The 22,507-nt window shown below is 41.1% G+C and overlaps 1 protein-coding gene across 5 annotated transcripts in view; it reads left to right on the top strand.

Annotated features, from left to right (window-relative positions):
- Positions 1–22,507, top strand: part of trrap (transformation/transcription domain-associated protein) — an 80,207-nt gene that overhangs the window by 24,761 nt on the left and 32,939 nt on the right. For 3 of the 5 annotated variants that reach the window (XM_057358721.1, XM_057358722.1, XM_057358719.1), the window contains 21 exons: positions 344–472; positions 1,037–1,303; positions 1,708–1,914; positions 2,513–2,671; positions 2,755–2,886; positions 3,016–3,126; positions 3,208–3,354; positions 6,243–6,456; positions 7,168–7,293; positions 8,199–8,345; positions 9,528–9,733; positions 11,296–11,417; positions 11,798–12,011; positions 12,553–12,732; positions 13,045–13,191; positions 15,263–15,382; positions 16,066–16,353; positions 16,613–16,750; positions 16,833–16,936; positions 17,238–17,373; positions 19,527–19,718. In XM_057358721.1, coding sequence (XP_057214704.1) covers positions 344–472; positions 1,037–1,303; positions 1,708–1,914; positions 2,513–2,671; positions 2,755–2,886; positions 3,016–3,126; positions 3,208–3,354; positions 6,243–6,456; positions 7,168–7,293; positions 8,199–8,345; positions 9,528–9,733; positions 11,296–11,417; positions 11,798–12,011; positions 12,553–12,732; positions 13,045–13,191; positions 15,263–15,382; positions 16,066–16,353; positions 16,613–16,750; positions 16,833–16,936; positions 17,238–17,373; positions 19,527–19,718 — 3,486 coding nt within the window. The remainder of the gene's footprint in view (positions 1–343; positions 473–1,036; positions 1,304–1,707; positions 1,915–2,512; positions 2,672–2,754; positions 2,887–3,015; positions 3,127–3,207; positions 3,355–6,242; positions 6,457–7,167; positions 7,294–8,198; positions 8,346–9,527; positions 9,734–11,295; positions 11,418–11,797; positions 12,012–12,552; positions 12,733–13,044; positions 13,192–15,262; positions 15,383–16,065; positions 16,354–16,612; positions 16,751–16,832; positions 16,937–17,237; positions 17,374–19,526; positions 19,719–22,507) is intronic. The other 2 variants (XM_057358720.1, XM_057358723.1) reach the window with 1 other exon arrangement.

The raw sequence follows: 22,507 nt of genomic DNA, 5'->3' as shown, positions 1-22,507 counted from the left end.
AAATTTGCCTCGATGATTTTTTGTATTCGAATTACTCGAGTTACTCGAGGAATCGTTTCAGCCCTAATGTTTACAAGTTTAGAAGTAGGGAGCTGTGTTTGCAAGTTTACAAGTAGGTAGCTACACTTATGAAGATAGTTATACATCTACACTTCTTTCTTTATTTCAAGATTTTAATTCAGTGGTCAAATTTCAAAAACTGTCGTCTGTATCATCAAAATCCAATTCGATCAACATCTATTGACAACATTTTTTTTTGAGAACAGAAGTACAGTTTGTTCGTTTTTTTTATTGGTCAGTATTGATAAATTTTTATTCCACGTGGTTCGTGTTTACTGTGAAGGTGTTGCAGCACATCCTGAACCCAGCCTTCCTGTACAGCTTTGAGAAAGGAGAAGGCGAGCAGCTGCTGGGGCCGCCCAATCCAGAGGGTGACAACCCTGAGAGCATCACTAGTGTCTTTATCACCAAGGTAACCAACATTCAGCCAGCATCTCCGGTCTGTAGTGGAGTTACTCAGTCTCTGTTCATCAAATCACCAAGATCACCTAGTGTGACCTCTGGCTGTTATTTTACTGGGAGAAATGTCAAGGCCACACTAAAGGTCCAAGTGTTTGCTTTTTTTAAGTTAATGCGATGAGACCCGAAGGTGGAGGTTGATGTCTTCATTTATTTCACACTTTAAATTGATTGTCTCTGGCCTCCTGGCTGTAATCATAGCAAAGAGCAAACCAATCAGTCTGGTTGTTTCCAGGGCATGTGTTTAATACATCAGACAGGAGAGGAACCTTTGATTGTTAAATGAATAACTTTGAAACCTGTATTATGTTGGCCTTTGTGTTCCTCTCCTCATTATTTTATTTTCTCTTTCCACCAATGTATTTAAAAAAAAGAATGAGGAATTAAGTGAATTGGTGATGTGACCAAATTTGAAAGTTCTAAATTTGAAGATCTGAAAAACCTATATTGATCTAAATAAATGGTTTAGCATGATTTCTCAAAATCCGAAAGCATTTTCATATCCTCGTTCTTCCAGGTGCTGGACCCTGAGAAACAGGCGGACCTTGCAGACTCTTTGAGGATTTACCTACTTCAGTTCTCCACTCTGCTGGTAGAACACGCCCCTCATCACATCCACGACAACAACAAGAGCAGGAACAGCAAGCTGAGACGTCTCATGACCTTCGCTTGGCCATGTCTACTCCCCAAAACCTGCGTGGACCCCGCTTGCAAGTATAGCGGCCACCTACTTCTGGCTCACATCATCGCCAAGTTTGCCATTCACAAGAAGATTGTGTTACAGGTACTAGAACCAGAAACTGAAGTAGTTTACATGTCTGTTTACCATATGACACATGTGCGCCAAGTTTGATTTATCGCATTGTATTTCCCCAAATGTCAGTTACCCAATCAGAACAGACCTGTGACTTCTGGTTCATGACCGACTAGTTCTAGCATCTTAGAAGTGTATAACAAACAGGACTGTAGCAACTGTAGGAGATATAATTCATCTTAACTTAAAGTACCTCAGTTACTCAGTTCTTCAAAGGATTTAATAGCAAAGTTTCAAGGGTACCATTTAACACATCCAGTGGTTGAAATGCCTGACGTTTACACCCTGGCGAAACCAAAGTAGTTGACTTCAATTTGACTGCAGTCTAACTTCTGCTGTAAACTGCAACTCAATGTCGACGTGTTTGTGTACAGGTTTTCCACAGTCTTCTGAAGGCTCACACCATGGAGGCCCGTGCCATCGTCCGACAGGCCATGGCTATTCTGACGCCCGCTGTACCCGCTCGGATGGAGGACGGCCATCAGATGCTCACGCACTGGACCCGGAAGATCATTGTGGAAGAAGGTCACACGGTTCCTCAGCTGGTCCATATACTGCACCTCATAGTACAGCACTTCAGAGTATGTGATTATACTTCACTCATGCACACAGCCATTGAACATGTCCAGAGTTAGTGATTGTATTTATGGCCTTGTTTGTGACTAGGCTTGTCACTGTTCTGGATTTTCTCTACATGGTTATGTGTATGTAATAATATTTCGTAATTATATTTGTATATTTATTTCATATATTTATGAATTGATCATGTGTAGTACCAACAAGATATTAACAATATAAATGTTATTAATATTATGATTATTATTAATCCCAGGATATTGTTTTTCCCCTATTTGTGACCTCTGGATAATATCACTAAAAAGTATTTCTATATTTGATAATCTAATATTTATGTATTTGCTCTGAAATTCCTAAAAACAAAAATTCTCTTAGAATTGTAACCTTATTGTGTCAAGTTGTTTTAAGAAATACATATTATGCAAAAATATAAATACTGTAAAAATCTGGTTAGAAATACTTTCACACAATTGTATGCTAGATGAACAATATTTTTTTACTTTCTATTTTAAAGCAAATCTGTAAAAAACTGCAATATTTAACTGCATTTCATTTACTACTGAATTTATTAAAACATCAGGATTTGCTTTGACCCCTGTACAGGTATATTACCCTGTTAGACATCACCTGGTTCAGCACATGATCAGTGCTATGCAGCGATTGGGCTTCACACCCAGTGTGACTATCGAGCAGAGGAAGTTAGCCGTGGATCTGGCTGAGGTCATCATCAAATGGGAGCTCCAGAGAATCAAAGACCAGCAGGTCGGTCACCAGAAAATGAGACTGTTTCTGTTGTATATTTATTTGGATCTTACGCTGGCCGTTAATCAACTTTATTTTTGCAGCCGGAAGCCGACACAGATCCGGTTAATGTCGGCGAGGGCACGAGCGGATCTACCGCTGTAAAGAGAGTAATGTCTGTGGACTCGGCGCAGGATGTGAAGAGATTCCGCACGGCCGCTGGAGCTGTTGGCACGGTGAGGAAACCTTAAACCTCCCGCGGCCCGCGTGTGACCGCTGTAATCAGTCTCTCACTCCTTCAGTCTTGATGGACTCTGCCATGTTTGAATACAGCAGCTGTATTGTGTTTGTGTCGGTATGCGCAGGTCTTCGGCCGCAGTCAGTCTATGCCGGGCACTGAGGCTCTCCTTACCAAACCTGTGGAGAAACAGCACACAGATACCGTGGTCAACTTCCTCATCCGCATTGCATGCCAGGTAAAGGAAGTGCTCTCGCTTTTGTTTGAGGAAAATCTCTATTACAGCTTCTTAGGTTAAACCCTTGCTCTGCTTTCGCAGGTCAATGATAACACTAATGTAGCCGGCGCCCCCGGTGAGCTGCTGTCCCGCAGATGTGTGAACCTGATGAAGACGGCACTCAGGCCGGACATGTGGCCCCGTGCTGAACTCAAACTGCAGTGGTTTGACAAGCTCCTCATGACTGTGGTGAGTCTGAAAGTCATTACTTACCAAAAAATGAACCTTTTTCTCCTTTGTCTTTAAATGCTTTTGATTTTAAGGTTAAACAAAAAATGCCTCGATTTAAAAGTGAAACAGGATATTTAACAAAGAAAACATTGAATAGCACATTTTCCGTCAAGAGTTGATTGGGTTATGAAAAGTAGCCATTACTTGTTGGGTTTTGGAGGATAGGTGTTGAAAAGTACAAAGAATATTGTCTTGTCAGTTTAAATGAAACAAGACAAATGTCCTGTTCAAAAGTTAAAGAGTAAAGTCTTCATCCCGGAGAAGATTTTGTGGTGTTCCTGTCATTTGTCATATCTCTTTCCTCTCACATCTCTCTTCATTACCTCCAGTGCCGTTCCAAGAGCAGTTCTGATGCCAGCCAAATCGATATCCCCACTCTTATGACTGATTTTTCATTCTTTGGAGTTCACTGGTGTGACTAATTCAGCTGTCATATGAGAGAACAGATCTCAGTGTGAGCTTCAACCACCTGGACTAGTTTTACTGTAACTTCCCGTCTCTCTCTATCTCTCTCTCTCTCTCTCTCTCTCTCTCTCTCTCACTCTCTCTCTCTCTTTCTCACTCTCGGTTCTTCTCAGGGCCATATAGTTTTGCTCTTCCCTATGCTGATGTTGTACTTAGATTAAACCACTTTGATGTGGCTGTTCTTTTGCCTTTGCTTATGTGCAGATCCTGCTGGGAACTCCTACTTTAAAGTTTGGAACTCGTAATTATGATGTGATTTTGGTTCAAATTGTGCATTCGTGCTATGTTGCAATTACCGATTTCAACATGTAAAAAGCTTTGAGTAGAACGTCACGCGTCTCAAAACAACAGTAATTACGATACGGCGTGAATGCTGCATAATATAAACACATTAGGCAATTTCATGTTTGGTTTTCTCCTTTCGCTGAGGAAAAGAAACAAAACGGATTTTTGGCACTAGTGCAATAAAATGAGAATGCACATTAGGTGTGTAATTGATTCTTCGTGCATTTTGTCATTCTTGTGTTGCACTACAGAATGATGGGAAATGTTCGGTTGTCTCATCAGCGGGCTGAATGAGTAATATTATCTGGAAATCTTGGTAGCTAAAAAACTAAACTTAACATTTGCAGGGTTTTTCCTGGCTCAAAATGAGGCGGAGGTGGTGCCATCCTGTTCTTGTACACACACACGTAGGCCTACCGTACCTTTAAGTGGCTTAACCAAAGTGACTTTGAGTTTGACATATTAAAAGTTCTAATAAAATTAGATAAAAATGACAATTATTAAGTTATATAGAACATTAATTTTATTCAACCAAACAAAGAAATGTTTTTTAATCAAATAAAGCTTTTTTTTATCATTTTCAACTAACTTTTCAGCCCACAACTCAATTAACCAGTCTTACTAAATGAGCAAAGCTCATTCACATCTTTCATTCTCTGTGGTTCACTTTTAAATGACTCAAGGACCTCTTATATTCACTAGTGACTGAAAAGTTCAATAGTTTAAATTAATCGGTTCAAATGAGTCATTCTAAACACAATGTGCGTTCATACTGGCGAACTCGCTGTGTACAGTATATGCTGATTCAACGATTCAACTGCACAGCTAAAGACATTACAATGATGTATGTCATGTTCATTTTAAAAAATTTCAAGAAATTAAACGTGCTTGGATGCAAAACAAACAGCCGTGAAACACAGCCAGCTCTTGTTCTGCAACTCTTTTTAGCGCCTCGGTGTGCTGATAACGAAACAGTGCCTCCACTGTGGCGTAATGTCGCAACTGCAGTTACAAATGACAGTCTGTTAAATGCATGCAGCATTTCTTGTGAAGACTCGCAACATAATTTTGGCGAGAGCCTGAGGCGGCAGACATTTGACGGAGGCGGCCGCCTCCAATTTCTCTATGCAGGAAAAACCTTGCATTTGAAATAACAGCTTTGGTGCTTTGGTAATATTATATTTGGTTATACCAGTCTGGTTTCTTTGTGATTATTTATTTAACACCCCGATCTTTGAATGTTAGGTCTCAAAGAAAGAGTTTCCCACTGGTGATAAGGACATTCATTTACAATCATCTCATTTATATTGTTGCAAAATGACTTAAAGGCAGCAAGCTTGCATGCTTTTTTTCTTGTGTATGTGACAGTCAGCTGTCTATCCCAGACCAAATTCTGACAGTGAGTGACACGTTACATTTTTGCTTAAATTGCATTTATATTCTCTTTATATGTTGGAATCAGCCTAAATATTGTCAATCAAGAAGACCGCCATGCCTCCATCTATATTTCTTGATTTTCAGAGTGGGTTAATGATACTTCCTGTGGTATGAGTTTGACAGGCAGGTCACTCAGTGTCTGTGCCCCAGAGCTCTGTGAGGGAGTGAGTGGCTCTGTTCAGCTCTATCTTATCCAAACTAATGAACAGCACCACAAATCCGATGGGCTTTTATCATCTCATTGTGCTGGCTTGTCAGTGATTAAAGAACAGGATTTTGAGGCTGGGCTTAGCTTTGTGCACATCTGTCTACAGGTCCCCTGGCCCCTAGGGGCCACATCTAACTCTGTTGTCAATATTACACAAGTCTTACCTTTCTGTGGCCCCTGAAATCTGATCAACACTGTTTTGCTTTCATTGTACCAGGCGCATGCCCTTTTTTGACATTAGGAAATGAATAGATATTGAATAAGAAACACTAGTTTCCGTTCATTTTAACAGTGGTTTTGTCTTACTATGCACTGGAATTTGAGGAAATAGAACATGTGCATTGAACAATATTGCTGTCTTGAAAACTCCTTAAATCTATTGTTAAATCTATTGCAAATGTAAACGTGCCCGAGGTACTCTGTTTACCATCTCATCCTGTTTTTCTTTTAGGAGCAACCCGCCCAAGCAAACTTCTCCAACATCTGCACAGGGCTGGAGATTCTCAGCTTCCTTCTGTCAGTGCTTCAGCCTCCGGCTATCCTCGCTCACTTCAAGCCCCTGCAGCGCGGCATCGCGGCTTGCATGACCTGCGGGAACACCAAAGTGTTGCGTGCCGTGCACACCCTCCTGTCCAGGCTTATGAGCACCTTCCCTACAGAACCCAGTGAGTAGACCGGCCACGATTGATGTGATAGATTCTCCTGGAGGTCTCGTTTGAGCATAGCCGTGGATATATGTAGGGCAAACAATGATACCCTCATTTGATTTAAAGTACATCCGCAGTGCAGGATACAGTCTGGGGGAATCATTTTACAGGCTTGTGTTATGCTCCGCAGCTGCCAACAGACAAATAAACAGCTTGACTTTCCACAGATAAGAAATGACAAAACTGAATGGATTTGCTTGTTTTCGACATTCTTCATAAGCTGTAGATCACTAGACCTCTTAGGCGGTGTGCCATAACTTTACACTGGAAATACGGTAGCTGCATAGTTTGAGGATGTTGGTCGATTGTAGTGCATATTTTGTAGTGCACACTACATAGTTGACACTACTCAACAATGTATAATCTAGCCTGCACCTCATACCTGGTGCATAATAGATTGTAGTGCATGCTAATGTATTTCTGTGTAGTAGTGCAAACCACTTGTAGTGCACACGGAGAGTACACTGTGTAGTGTGTTCTTGATTGGAGGGTTTGTGTCTTGTAGATTTTTTACTAGCGTTTACAAAACCAAAACAAGACCCTCATTTTTATACCGTATCCTCAAAGTTTGTAGACTAGACCCATCCAGGTTGTGCTTGTTGTGTTTACTGTGAGAGGTTGGGGGCATTAAAACATTTTCTCTCAATATTTTTTGTTTCTTTTCCTCAGGCACATCCTCGGTGGCTTCAAAATACGAAGAGCTGGAGTGTTTGTACGCTGCCGTAGGGAAAGTCATTTATGAAGGCCTCACCAACTATGAGAAAGCCAGCAGTGCTAACCCAACTCAACTGTTTGGTGAGAAACTTAATAACATCTGTACTTTCAGACCAAAGATTCTGATATTCTGAAAAATGCGTTCCCCGATATCAAACTGATATTAAAGCTCATCAGAAAATCAGGTCTTTTCGAAAACGTTCTTGTTAGTTTGGAATTTCTTGTCGTTGATTGTGTTAAAGGACCAGTTTACCCAAAAATCAAAATTCTGTCATTTACTCGCCCTCAAGTTGTTCCAAATCTGTATAAATGTCTTTGTTCTGATGAACACAGACTACTATGGTACTCAATGGTGGCCAAGAACTGTTCGGTTATAAGCATTCTTCCAAATATCTTTCTTTGTGTTCATCAGAACAAAGACATTTATACAGATTTGGAACAAGCCGATAGTAACTAAATGATGACAGAATTTTTATTTTTGGGTGAACTTTCCCTTTAATTTTTCATTACCTCTTGTTTACACCGATGCATTTCCAATTCAATATTTTCAAAAGGAACCCTCATTTCACAGCTTAAATCATCGATGGAACCAAAAGGTGATAACTCTAACAGTTAATAGAAGTTATTGGTGTTTGATTTCTGCCCAAAACGGCATCATTGGTCAATAAAAGCCTTGCGATTCCGCTCTAACAGTGCTCTAGAGTTACGTTTACCCCTGATGTACTGGATGCATCTCCATCGGGGGGGGGGGACTTTTTTCATTTATCTTTCCTCCCCAGAGCCGTGTTCCAAGAAATACATTACTCATGCCTTTTTCCCCCGTAACTCGGTTAGATTTCTCCCGAAACGTCCTTGTAATACAACGACAGGGACAAAGAAGCTGCACCCAAAGTCATTAGCAGGCACGTGTCGTTCGCTGTCCCTGACAGCGTCGCACGGACTGGCACGTGCGTCGTGTTACAGTTTTCTCTCCTCTCTGCTTCCAGGAACGCTGATGATCCTGAAGTCGGCCTGCAGCAACAACTCCAGCTATATCGACCGTCTCATTTCCGTCTTCATGCGCTCGCTGCAAAAGATGGTGAGGGAGCACTTGAGCCCGCAACCCAACCCCGGAGCCGCCGAAACCAGCACAGGTGACTATTTCAGAATGTTTCAAACACTTTGCACAAGCTACCGAATGAATCCCTGGTGGCTGCTGATTCGAAGTAAACACGTCAAGCTAATTCGATATAGCACGCTTGGCTCAATTTAAACAATTTGGCCGTTGGCCCATTCTGACATTTCAGAAGGCTTTAAAGATTTTAGTGTTGGTTTATTTTGGGCAGTATATGGAAGCCAGCTGGGCTAGGTTAAGATCTATTGCTTTGTCAGGTCATCTTGGCAAAGAACTGGCAGTCTGTCTTAAAGTTAGCCTTTTGACATCAAGACGGAAAATATCTGCGCTCACCAGCACAGCCTTAATCCTCCTGTCTGCAGTCATCTGGAGGAGTTTAAAAAGTGGGAAGAAAGACAAAAAGACACGTTGTCACCTTGGAACAGAGCGCGAGGAGGAATAATCAGACTTCAGCATGTGGTGTCCATATTTGACCACTGGGTGCTGCAGGAGGGCTGATCAGATGTCCTCAGACTGGCCCACAAATCCATTCATACTGAGAAACATCTTCTGTGATTGAAGTAAAAAGTCTCCCACTGTGTTCAGTGAAATATAAAATCCAGAAAATCCCGTGCGCTCAGCGGTTCTTCTAGATGCTATTATGATTTTTAAATGGTACACGAGATGGGATTGAACAGACATGCGCACATTCGGCATGTCTAGAAGACTTCAGAACGCAATGTCACCCTTACGGCATCACCCAAGACCTCCACACAGCGTGAGCCGGAGTCGAACTGGAAATCAGCCTCTAACATATTCTCCCCCAAGGGTTCGAGTGATCAGAACAATCACATTTTACCTTGAGCAAATCAAGCAGAAAATACATTCAGAGGCCAGACTAAACTCATAATCTTGTCTCCTTCTGCTCACCGTGCCAAAACTTAATCACTTTCTACAGTTTTTTGGCAAGGCAGAATTTTGTATTTTACTATTCATATCCTCATCTGTCTTTTACAGGTTTTGATATATGTTCAGTTTGCGCATTTGAGATTTATGTAGCACTGACTGAACCTCAGCCTGAGGGTTTGAGCAAGTTGAGGTTCTCCTGGTTATTAGGTTTGGCAAATAACAGAATGCAGAAAATGCGAGGCGATGATAGTGTTTCGTGATAGTGTCAAATGCTTCTTTCTTACTGCGCGCTCTCATTCTTGTGTGCTAAATGTAGTGACAAGCGAACTGGTGATGCTCAGTCTGGATCTGGTGAAGACAAGGTTATCGGTCATGAATATGGAAATGAGGAAGAACTTCATCCAGGTCATCCTCACCTCCCTCATTGAGAAATCTTCAGATCCAAAGATTCTTCGAGCAGTGGTGAAGATTGTGGAGGAGTGGGTTAAGAACTCTGGTAACCCCATGGCCACTAACCAGGTAAACATCATGATTTAATGAACTCTCAAATGCCTTCTGTAATCCAAAATCAAATTTGTTGAAATTAAGATGCAAATGTGTTTCTGAAATCCCTAAAATTTGATCGGCCACATTTACAAGCCAGTCACATTTGTTATGTGCTCAGAAACTTCGTGAAGTAACATTGAGGATAGCTAGAAGGGTAGAAAGTTCACCAAAGGTTGTGCTCTGCCTGGCTGTGTGAAGCACCTGCACTTCTCAGAAAACCCCAGCATTATGAAAATAGGATTTAAAGGTTTGTTTTTAACAAGGTCCCTGAATAGTTAGGTCTGAAGTTAACGGTGTTCTTTGTTCATTTCAGCTCAGCTTGTTTTGTGAACTTGTCACAACACAGGATCACAGATCCAAAAAAATGTGGTTTCTCACTTCACATGCAAAGGGCAGTCTTATAATGTATAATATTTTATTTGTTTTGCTTCTATGCATTTATTATGTATTATGTGACATAACTGACTGTAAAGTTTAATGATTCATCTGGACAACCAGTATTCAATAGAAAGCTTCAATAAATGACACTTTTATAGCTTTAAAGGGATAATTCAGCCGAAACTGAAAATTCTGACGTCATTTATTCACCTTCTTGTCATTTCAAACCTGTATGAGTTTTTCTTTTGCAGAACACAAAAGAAAATATTTTGAAGAATGTCGGTAACCGACCAGCAGCAGTACCCATTTACTTCAATTGTACGGACACAAAACCAACGCAAGTCAATGGGTACTGCCATTGTTCGGTTACCAAATCTTCTTTTGTGGTGAAAATCACATTTTTAAAATTTACATTATATAAAAATTAGTAATGTTTTTATATAACATGCTGTAAGGCAAACCGTGTGCACATTTATCAGTCAACACCATTGCTGAGTATATTCTCTTTAAAACTTCAGTTTACTCAAAAACAAGGTTTGAGTCCGTCCACTCTCTACATTACAAACATGTTGACCGAGCGGATCAGGGAGCCTGAGTTTCATTCAAGCTATTTTAGGGCATGAAGAAATGACTTTCACAGGACAATGTTGACTTTCATTTTGATGATCAAAGATTAGTTTTAAAGGATTAAATGATCACCTACATGGGGACCAACAGAAACCAAGGTTGAGGTTTAAAAAGCCTAAATAAACCCTATTATTAGACATGAATCAGGCTATATATAAGACACGTCCCACTTCTGTAGGCTTGCTTTATAAACCAGCCTTGGTTTACTCTTTGAATGCATCAATGTTAAACATTTGAGCCTAAAGCTCACCCCGCTGTAAATGAGGTGTTGTGTATTTATCGCGCTGTGGCCTGGACAGCCGAACCCAGGTGTCTGTTCTGTTAGCTCAAGGCGAGAGAGCAGACAGGGAGAAAAAAGAGCCGAGCAAAGGTGCCACACAGCTCTCCCGATAGATGAAAGATAAATGGAGTGTATCAATCTGACCCCCTTTACCAGCACCCCACACCTCTCTTCTTTTAATCCCTTTTCTTTTCAGGAGCTCTCGCTCTCTCTCTTTATCTTCATTTCTCTGTTCTTCTGTCGTTCCTAGGTGCCTAATCCAAGAGAGAAGTCCATTCTGCTGGTGAAAATGATGACCTACATTGAGAAGCGCTTTCCTGATGACCTTGAATTGAATGCCCAGTTCCTGGACCTCGTTAATTACGTCTACAGGTAATTACGACGATTAATCACGGGGTCTGCCGCCTGCTCCGGCCCACCATTTATTGCCATTAGCAACGAGACTGCGGATGCCTGAGTGGGTGGCAGGTCGGGGGGGTTGATCGCTGAAGTGGGGCTGGAGGCATTAGGGGGGCCTCCCCCACCCTGGGTGTGAGAGCGTTTATCTTTTGGCAGGTACAATTCATTCTTGTATGAACCCATGGGCCTAAATCAACATCTAGTGCTGGAACACATGATGTGTGTTTGGTATTGACTTGTTTTTTTTAAAGACCTACAGTGTTTGGTCATGCCTTATTTAATAGGGTCTCAGAAGGTAAAAGAAATATCTCGCGGCATGTTTGTCTGAAGCATTACGTGTTGTTTTTTTGCAGAGATGAGAATCTCTCAGGAAGTGACATCACATCAAAGTTGGAGCCTGCATTCCTCTCGGGGCTGCGCTGCAGCCAGCCGCTGATCAGAGCGAAGTTTTTCGAGGTGTTCGACACTTCCATGAAGCGACGCGTCTATGAGAGGCTTCTTTATATTTGCTGCTCGCAGAATTGGGAGGCCATGGGCAGCCATTTTTGGATCAAACAGTGTATTGAGGTACAGACCATTCTCATATAAAGTCTTTTATTCACTTTATTTATTTCATGATCTCATCCAAACATCATAATGAGAGATTATTCGGCTAAATTTGCTCATAGGTCACTATTCGGCCCTCTTTAGTTTTGTTATATTCACTCTGATGTAACAGTTCTGTCTTTCGGCTGCTCGCACAACTCACAATCCATCTCGGCCACAATCAATGCCGCTCTGGCTGGTGAATTATTAATGCTGTCCTACACATGCCGGCTGTGTGCACCATGCCATGATGGAGCAGAAGAACATTCACATCTGGAGCTCCTCAGCCCACATCAAACCTTTAGAAATATATGCTAGTGTCATAGCCTCTCTGTGGTTCAAAACGGCAGCTGTTAAATGATGTGGGTGGGTGCCATTTAAGTGTGAACGTTAGCTGCTTTTCTCCCCGTGGAGAATCTGTGGCGAGCCGCATGGTGTGATCTTCACATAAGGAGCAGCTGTTTGCATGCGCGGTTGAGGAATGGTGGCAGTTCAGAGTTTGATTCTGTCTTCTCTTTCACAGCTGCTGCTGGCTGTTTGTGAGAGGAACACCACCATTGGCACCAGCTGCCAGGGCTCCATGCTTCCCTCCATCACCAATGTCATCAACCTGGCTGACAGCCATGACCGCGCAGCCTTCGCCATGGCGACGCACATCAAGCAGGAACCTCGTGAGAGAGAAAACAGCGAGACCAAGGAGGAGGTCAGTTGTGGCGTTTTGTACATACAAACATTTTTACACGTTTAATCTTAATCTATTTATTTTTTATACAGTGCATGATGATGACTGATAATCCGATTTCAGTGTTGCCGATTCCAATAATTGATACTTTTTCTTTTTAGCCTTTCTTAGCTAAAAAGCATTTATTTAAAAAACATGAAATGTTAAAACAACGTAAAAAAAATCCTCTTGACCGAAGTATTAAATCCCATGGCATGGGAGACCTTCTGTTGATGTAACGAGTAAACAAATTTTTCCCCACATTTGGTGTTTTTGTGACCTTTTTATCTGGAGGATGTGGAGATTGACATCGAGCTGGCACCTGGAGACCAGACCAGTCTGCCCAAGACCAAGGAGCAGGCGGAGAGAGACTCGGGCAACCAGCTGCACATGCTCACCAACCGCCACGACAAGTTCCTGGACTCCCTGAGAGAGGTCAAGGTGAGACATCACCCCAACATATGCCGCCCTCACGGCACCCTCAGGTATCGGAAAAATAAAACAAAACTATACAGCTTTGTCTTTTATTTTTAAAGATTTGTTGGAATGAGCAGTTTCACACACGAAAGCCATTTGTTGTGGTTTATTTATTATGCATTAGTTTTCTGGTTCCTTTTATCTCTACATGGCTGCTCTCTCATAAGCATCTCTATTAAGGCGTGTTTGATCAGGGTAACATGGGATTCCGTCTCCGAGTGCTCTGAGGTCACGGCGTCATTGATTTCTGTTTAATCCTGGACACGGCGCTGTTTTATATGCACCTCTCAAGCAGGCTTTAGATAAATGATGAAGTGGAAGAGTTCAAAGCCCTGACCTTCCTCCGTCGCCCACCGGAGCAGCTGTCAGGAACCAAAGCACACATTTGAGTTCTGACTTATGCTAACAGCTCGATTCCTCTTACGGTCAGAGGGCCAAACCTTTACCTGCGGTTATGCCCTTAGAATTATTCAGTGGCTAGAGGTGATGACCAGTCATGCATAGGAAAGTAAAGCAGTCCCTTATGAAAAGTCATTTTTCAGGAAGAATTTAATGTAGCTGGTTTATTTTGCCCTTGAACGGGCTGCGTCGTAGGTAAAGGGGAATTCGTAAACGTGTCTTCACTTTAAACCAGGCTTGTTATTGGTATTATAGGCCCGGTTTCGAAGACTAGTTTAGTCCCAGACTAAAATAAATGTTAGATCTGTCTATAATGAAAATAACTTGCCCTGACTTATCTTAAAATATGTCAGTGCCTTCGGTTTGTTTCAAGATACACATAAGTAATGTTTTTCTAAGGCATTTTAATAAAAATGACTAAAATATCCTAATTTTACTAAGGCATAGTCCTGGATTACGCTAAACCTTGTCTGTGAAACTGGGCCTAAAAGTATTAAAACAGTGTTCATTTCTGTTAATTAGAATGTAATAAAATATAAGACTAAATATTGTTTGAAAACTTAAATTAAAATTTGAAATGTTACCTTGGCAAAAAAAGTTGAGGCATTTAAATAATTAATTAAAAATAAATAAAAACTAACCTAAAACGGAACAAATAAAATTAAATGGCAATAAAACAAAAAAATAAAACGACAAAAGCACACAACATTTTTCCTAAAAAAAAATTTGAACTAAAAATAACAAAATAAAAATAAATAAATTAAAATTTGTGTACTGTATTCTATTGTGTTATGGTCTCTGTGTACTGTTGTTGCTGTTTCTGTGTTCTGGATGCTCCTGTCACCATAACAAATTCCTTGTATGTGCAAACATACTTGGCAATAAAGCTCTTTCTGATTTCTGAAAATAAAAGCCTATTCAAAATATTGACATTATACTATACATGTATATATATAACATAATACTGCTTACAAATCGAAAGTGAGAAAATATGCATCAGGCTTTTTTATAGGTAACTAAAAGTATTAAAACTTTTCGGTTAATTACAATTTCTAATTAAATATCAGATTAAATATTATTAGAAAAACTTGTTGTTTTAGCAATCAAATTAAATGCATTAAAGTTGAGGCATTGAAATTATTAATTGAAAATAAATAAAAACTAACCTAAAACTATATACTATAGTAGAATTAAATAACTATATAAAAAATAAATAACATCGCAAAATTAATCAAATTACCCTCACCGCCTAATTAAAATGAACAATATAAAAATAATAAAAATAATAGCCTATTCAAAATATTTACAGTAAAAAAATTAATAACTGCTTACAATTTGATAGTGGGAAGAATATGTGGGTTGTTTTAGTGGTTGTATTTTTGATTCCCTCTATGATACTGAGATTTGATATCTCAAAAGTACATTGGTAGCATTTTTTGTGAAATCTTCACAAGATTAATTTTACGATATATGAAAACGCTAAATGCCTGTTGCTAGATTTTACAACCAACACAAATAGTTGTAGCAGGTCTGTAAATCACGTAGGCATAGTTATCGCCAATGTGATGATCTCTGATTGGCTAAATGCCGGCTGATGTATGGTCTATTACTAAATAAACCTCCTGTGTGTGTTTAGACGGGAGCGCTGCTGAACGCTCTGGTTCAGCTGTGTCACATCTCCACCCCGCTGGCTGAGAAGACCTGGGTTCAGCTCTTCCCCCGCCTCTGGAAGATTCTGTCAGACCGCCAGCAACACGTGAGTACCTCTCTGTCCCAGTTTTCAACAGATGTGAGTGAAAACCTGGCCTTTTTCAACTGAACTCTTCATCTAAACGCGAGACTGCGATGGCTGCGGGTTTTCAACTGACCTTTTGTTGTGTTTAAAACAGTCTGTTTCGCTAATAATAGTGCATATCAGCGTGCGTCGTGTTGTTAATGGTGTCAGAGGTTATGACTCTATGGTTATGTTGTAGCCCTGTGAGTGATGGGGGGCACACGCGCTGTCTTCATGCCCCCATCACTGAACTTAAGCAAGCAGCATTTGCTAATGAGCGGAAATGAAACCTTTTATGCAAATATAAGAACGTAATGGACCAGATGTCTTAAGTATTAGAAATCTCATTAAAGGACTTTAATTTGGAATGACACTCAAACATTCAAAATCGAATTCTTCCACTTTTTACGACTTTGCTTTTGCAGAAAACTAGGACGTATTTACTGCGCCTGCCCAACCCAACTCGTTTTCTTTAGAGTTGGCATACCTATGAAATATTAATAATGAATTTTCATTGATGTTTGGTGTGTGAGGAAGAATGTTTGATGTTTTCAGCATCAAAAGATACTTGGGTTATTTATACTTTTATTCATTCCGGTCTTTGTTGTTATTTTCTGATCAAACTCACTAATATATTTATTTATAATATTATATAACCACTCCAGGCGCTGTCAGGCGAGATGGGCCCGTTCCTGTGTAGCGGTAGTCATCAAGCTCAAAGGGACTGTCAGCCCAGCGCCCTGAACTGCTTCGTGGAGGCCATGTCTCAGTGCGTGCCGCCCATTCCCATCAGGCCCTGCGTGCTGAAGTACCTTGGCAAGACGCATAATCTATGGCTGCGCTCCACCCTGATGCTGGAGCAGCAAGCCTTCGAAAAGGGCCTCAGTCTGCACATCAAACCCAAACAGAGCACCGAGTTCTACGAGCAGGAGAGCATCACACCTCCACAGCAGGTACAGTGATGCGTAAGCTCTTCAGTCTCTGCCATCATTGATATTCCGGGCACAGCATCTGAAGGTTCCTCTGTGTCACCTGGAATTAACTTGTCCAGTGAATTTTCAATCTCTTTATTTTTGACCTGTGTCAGCGAGTGCAGTTTGATGTTTCCTAGCATTCATGCTGCTTATGCTAAGCAGTCTTATTGGTCCGCTTCTGAATATGGATGTGTTTGTCCCCTATATTCTTTGAGGATGCATTTTTCATATTCCCCAGGAGATCCTGGACTCGCTGGCCGAGCTCTACTCCCTGCTGCAGGAGGAGGACATGTGGGCAGGGCTGTGGCAAAAGAGATGCAAGTTTCCCGAGACGAGCACAGCTATCGCTTACGAACAGCACGGCTTCTTTGAACAGGTGAGTCGGAGTATGAGTGAACCATCCCTTTTGTATCTTCGTATATATAAAGACACTGACAATAATGGTGGTTGATCACCAGGCTCAAGAGACCTACGAGAAGGCGATGGAGAAGGCTCGCAAGGAGCACAACGCCTCGCCCGCCATCTTCCCAGAGTACCAGCTGTGGGAAGATCACTGGATCCGGTAAGTTTTTTTTTTTTATGGGAAGTTCCTGTAAAACCTCCGATTCAACCCTTGAGGCCACCTCTCATTAAGCCTGTCTGACTCATCGCGCTCCCGCTCTTAATTTGACATACTGTGGTTTTGTGCCTAGTTAGGAAGAGGTGTGATACCACTAGTTTTTACTGGACCTTATTTTCTGTCCTCACTTAATGCAAAATAAAACAACCCAACATGCCCGTTCTAACAACATTCGCTTTGCGTAATGCAACATAATATAAAAAATATTTAAATGTTATAACTTAAATGTTATGTTATTTTGTAGTTGTTCTAAAGAGCTGAACCAGTGGGAACCTCTGACTGAGTACGGACAGTCTAAAGGACATAATAACCCATATCTGGTGCTGGAGTGCGCTTGGAGAGTGTCTAACTGGGCGGCAATGAAAGAGGCTCTGGTGCAGGTAAACCCAGTTAGCACACACAAAAGTGAATTTTTGAAATGAAAGTGAAGCCTTAAGCAGTGAGCGGTTGGTTGGTTGCAATTCACAACCTTGCCGCTAGATTTTACTGACTGGACCTTTAAGCAATGAAACTTTGTTACCTCAATGAGAAAACCTCTCAATTGAAACACTAAATTTTTTTTAATACAAACTCAAATATGGAATCTTCAAGGATGCTTTTGGCTAGAAAGATTTTTGACAGTGTCATCATACTTTTACTTTAATATAAGATATCAATACATCACACAAGGGCTGTGCGATTTGGGGAAAATATGTAATTGCGATTTTTTTTGACAGACATTGCGATTTGATTTGCCATTTAATGTCTCTAAATCAAGCTTCAACTCAATATTGTCAATAGTGTGCTGCACAGTATGGGTATAGTTACCCTGCTGAAAAAAACAATCAAAACCATTAGAGAAATTCTAATTGTTTCCATTAAAACCTTTACAAAATTCATTTTTGCAGTTTTGGGTTTTATTGATATAGGATTTACTGTTGTTCTATAGGTTGCCAACTGCCAGATTACGCCACACCAATAGAATCCAAATACCAGTGTACACTATTATAGTTTTCATTAAAACAAATACAACACCCATTATAACACTTAAATCCATAAAATGTTTTATTGTATTGGTGAATTATTAAAATGGTAAATAGGTTACACAGTTTGATTTATACATTTTTAAGTAGGCCTATTTGGGATTTTAACAAGTAGACAATTTGCTGAATGTTTCATTTCATCCAATTGAAATTAGTAAAGCAGTTAGATAGAATTTACATTTGTTTGAAATGCAGAGCCAGGCGTGAGTTGACAAGCCTCGTCCATATTGCCAGATGCGCTTGTGGAGACATGCGGTGTGGAGCCGGACTCAAGTATATACTTTACCACGTGAACACCACATGAGCACGCCCCTGTGGGTGGCAAAACACTCAGCAAAATGACTGCATACAATATCAGGAAACGCAATTCCGCTTGACACTTAAGTGTCCAGGAACACCTGATTCCTTTGTAAGTCGTAGAGAAGTGGTAAGGATCCCCGTCGAGTCAAGCTGCTTGTAATTTCAGCAAATAATTGCGTGTTTTAGTCCCAGTTTCTTTGTTTCTCCTATTGTCCTCAGCCATTTTGCTGGGTGTTTTGCCACCCAGGGCGTGTCCCGACATGTTCACATGGGAAAATGACATCAATGCATACCCTCTATAGCGGAGACGCGCCGCATGGGGCAGAGACGCGCGAGTATGACAGGCTGTTTGTGCGCGTCAAGTTTAAACGGCTCGTCCATGAGATGGGGCAGAGATGCGCAAGTATAACAGGCTGTATGTGCGTCAAATTTAAATGGCAAGACGCGGGAAGACACATGCCGCACAGGGCAGAGACGCAGAGACGCGCCAGTATGACAGTCTGTGTGTCCGCGCTTCAAGTTTAATCGGTTCCTCCGCGAGACGCACAACGCAGGGCAGAGACGCGCGAGTAATCTCTCTCTCTCTCTCTCTCTCTCTCTCTCTCTCTCTCTCTCCCTCCCTCTCCCTCTCCCTCTCTCTCTCTCCCCCCCTTAGTGCTAAACGCGAAAGCACGTGACTTTTATTATGCAGAAAGTGACTCCCTAACGGTGCTCGCAGAATTCTTTATGACTCTTCAGAATTGTAGCCTTGCCTTAGGTGGGTAATTTATGGGCTTCACTTCTAAAACAAAGTAGAAAAAGTGCGTGATGGGCCTGGACACATTATAAATACTCTTGGCTCTTGTTCAAGGAGACTTGGAACGAATTCATTCAGGTTTCTGTCCTGAGGTGACATCTAATTAAATTGTCCAGCCCGCAGACCTGCGCCTCCCATCCCGCCTTCCCCCCTCCTTTCGCTTTGCATCTAATATTTACGGATACGCGCTTGAATAATTACTCAAACATCTGCTGGGAAGTGATTTGTTTTCCCCGTTCCAGGGGAGGCTGCTTGGCAGTGGTGCTAGGTCTCAGGAAGTTTAAATGTCCCCTGTTTCAGGCCAGCCATAACACGGTGTTCACCTTTAAATATCGCGATAAGAACACGTAAATTCATATTGTCCAGACCTACTTTGAAAGCTCTTTGGTTCATCCTGTGGTTTTGTGTGTATCAGGTGGAGCTGAGCTGTCCCAAGGAGATGGCCTGGAAGGTAAACATGCATCGCGGCTATCTAGCCATCTGTCACCCTGAGGAACAACAACTCAACTTCATCGAGCGGCTGGTGGAGATGGCCAGCAGTCTGGCCATAAGAGAGTGGAGAAGACTGCCACACATCGTTTCTCACGTGCACACCCCGCTGCTCCAGGTGAGTAACATCACACGCTCGGGCTGACAAACACCCTTTAACCAGACGTTCTCCAGCTGCGGTTTAATGTTCTCAATGTGTTTTCAACAACTTTCTTGAGCTGGGTAGCTCAATGAGAACACCACCAGCGACCTTAAACTTAATCGATTGTCAGTTTTAAATAATGATATCTCATAAGCACAACATCTGGTCAGGCATCACCAGCAACCACACTCTCAGGCGATCGTTCTCCGGCAGCATAGAGAATGTTTAAAACAGACATTTTTCTTATAATTGCCGTCGTCCCTCTATAGAATGTCTTTTTTTTCTTTTGTCAGACTCTTTCTCTCTCTTTTAGGCCCTTTGGCTCTTCTGAGATAGTGTTGACTGCTTCATTGTGGTGTTCAATAGGCAGCTTTTATTAATATTCAGTAGAAAGAAGTGCCTCCTGACTGCCACACGCATAATCAGGCAGGACACACAATGGGACGGAGGCGAGGTGATGTGCGCCTGTAGATTAGGGTAATGGGCGAGAGCCGGCCTCGTGCCATGTGCTCCAGAGACCGTCAGCTCTTTTGGAGCTCCCCTCTGATGTGATGGCAAATATTGCAGCCAAATGGAGGAAATTAGGCATTGGTGACGGTGGTTGTGTGACACAGGCTGTTCTGGATTGTGGCTGATGGCTCTGTGGCTCCATTGACTACCATAGTAGGAAAACTTGCTTGATAAAATTCTTTCTGTTGAACACAAAAGAAGATAGTTTGAAGAATGTAGGAAAGCAAACCGTTCTGGTCCAGTTTTGATTACCATTATAATTTTTCCTACTATGGTAGTCAATGGTGGCCAAGAACTGTTTGGTTACAAGCATTCTTCCAAATATCTTCCTCTGTGTTTATCAGAACAAAGACATTTATACAGATTTAGACTCAAGGGGGAGTAAATGAAGACAGAATTTTCAGTTTTGGGTGAACTGTTTTTTAAATATGCAAGGAAAAGAAGACCAATCATATTTCAGTATACAAATCTAAATATGCCAGGTAAAGCGGACCAATCACATTTCAGTATACAAATCTAAATATGCAAGCGAAAGAGGACCAATCACATTTCAGTATACAAATCTAAATATGCAAGCGAAAGAGGACCAATCATATTTCAGTATACAAATCTAAATATGCAAGGCAAAAAGAGGACCAATCATATTTCAGTATACAAATCTAAATATGCAAGGCAAAAAGAGGACCAATCATATTTCAGTATACAAATCTAAATATGCCAGGTAAAGAGGACCAATCATATTTCAGTATACAAATCTAAATATGCAAGCGAAAGAGGACCAATCATATTTCAGTATACAAATCTAAATATGCAAGGCAAAAAGAGGACCAATCACATTTCAGTATACAAATCTAAATATGCAAGGCAAAAAGAGGACCAATCACATTTCAGTATACAAATCTAAATATGCAAGCGAAAGAGGACCAATCATATTTCAGTATACAAATCTAAATATGCAAGGCAAAAAGAGGACCAATCACATTTCAGTATACAAATCTAAATATGCAAGGAAAAAAGAGGACCAATCACATTTCAGTATACAAATCTAAAAAAGACATAATTCAGTATTATGATGATGTCATCGCTGTCGGTTGCATTTTGAATACTAGGACAATGGGGGGTTTTCAGACTCTATGCTTACATTTTCTAACCAAAAAATAGATTGCGTCTTTCTGACTTTCTGTAAGTTTAGCAGTCTGGGTTGAAATGTTATTTACATCAGGTTGGGGGTTGAGAAAAAACTGTTTAGGAATGTTTAAGGAAGATAAATACAATCGAGCCTTGCAGGCACTTTAAAAACAGCAGCAATAAAGACACAAATGGCCAGTCTTTAGTCGAACCCTCTTTGTCCCAGAGCAATTGACATCACTGATAACTGAATTTACTGATGAATGAATCTGTTTACACCTGCACTGCTGAATGCAACCATACCTGAAAACCAAGTCCAACACGAGCGATTGAAAGGACGAGAGCACCAAGACAGAGAGAGTGAAAACTGCTCGTAATTACTTTTCCTCATCAGATAGTGTTTGATTAAATACCTGCAGGAAAATTACATTTGCATGATGAATGGCCACTTCCAATGAAGGTTATAATGTGCCATCAGCCGATATTAACAGATAATTGTGAAAAATATTGTATTGCCTAATTTATTTTGTTTTGGGGGGATTTGATTTGGCAAGTCCATAGACTGATTCAAGACATTTATCTTGTAAACCAGGTATTAATGTTGAATGGATTGTTTTTTGACACGTGCTTGTGTGTTTGGCGACTGCCGTCATTTATTATCCTGGCTTCCCGAATGCATAATAAACAGTCATGATATAAATCAACTAGCTCACATGATTCTCGTTCAGTTTGCGGAGGATAGCCTTTCGGTAACTAGAAGGTGTGTATTTGCAGTCTGATACGTTAAGGTCATGCATCAGGGGGTTTGTTGAGAATGGAGTGCATCTTTCGTGGTCCGTATTCTCTACTGGTGTGGTCTAAGAGTTGTCTGAGAGCACGATTAAGCGCAGGGAATAGACGCTTCTGTCCTCACTCCCTCTCTCTGCCTGGTCTCTGAGTAAATGGCTTTTAAGATACTTTGATCCACCCATTCGCCCGGCCACCTCAAGACTGCATTACTCTTTTTCTCTCTCAATAGGAATCATAAGCCTGTAGTACAGTCACAATAATGGATTTCAGTGCTGCGTGCGTGTGATATTTGGATCCATGGATCCAAATTTTTTAGGTTTTTTTTTTCGACGAAGGCT

Source organism: Triplophysa rosa, linkage group LG18, assembly GCF_024868665.1.
Source record: "Triplophysa rosa linkage group LG18, Trosa_1v2, whole genome shotgun sequence".
Taxonomy (NCBI): domain Eukaryota; kingdom Metazoa; phylum Chordata; class Actinopteri; order Cypriniformes; family Nemacheilidae; genus Triplophysa; species Triplophysa rosa.
This window is presented reverse-complemented; position numbering and strand designations above follow the sequence as displayed.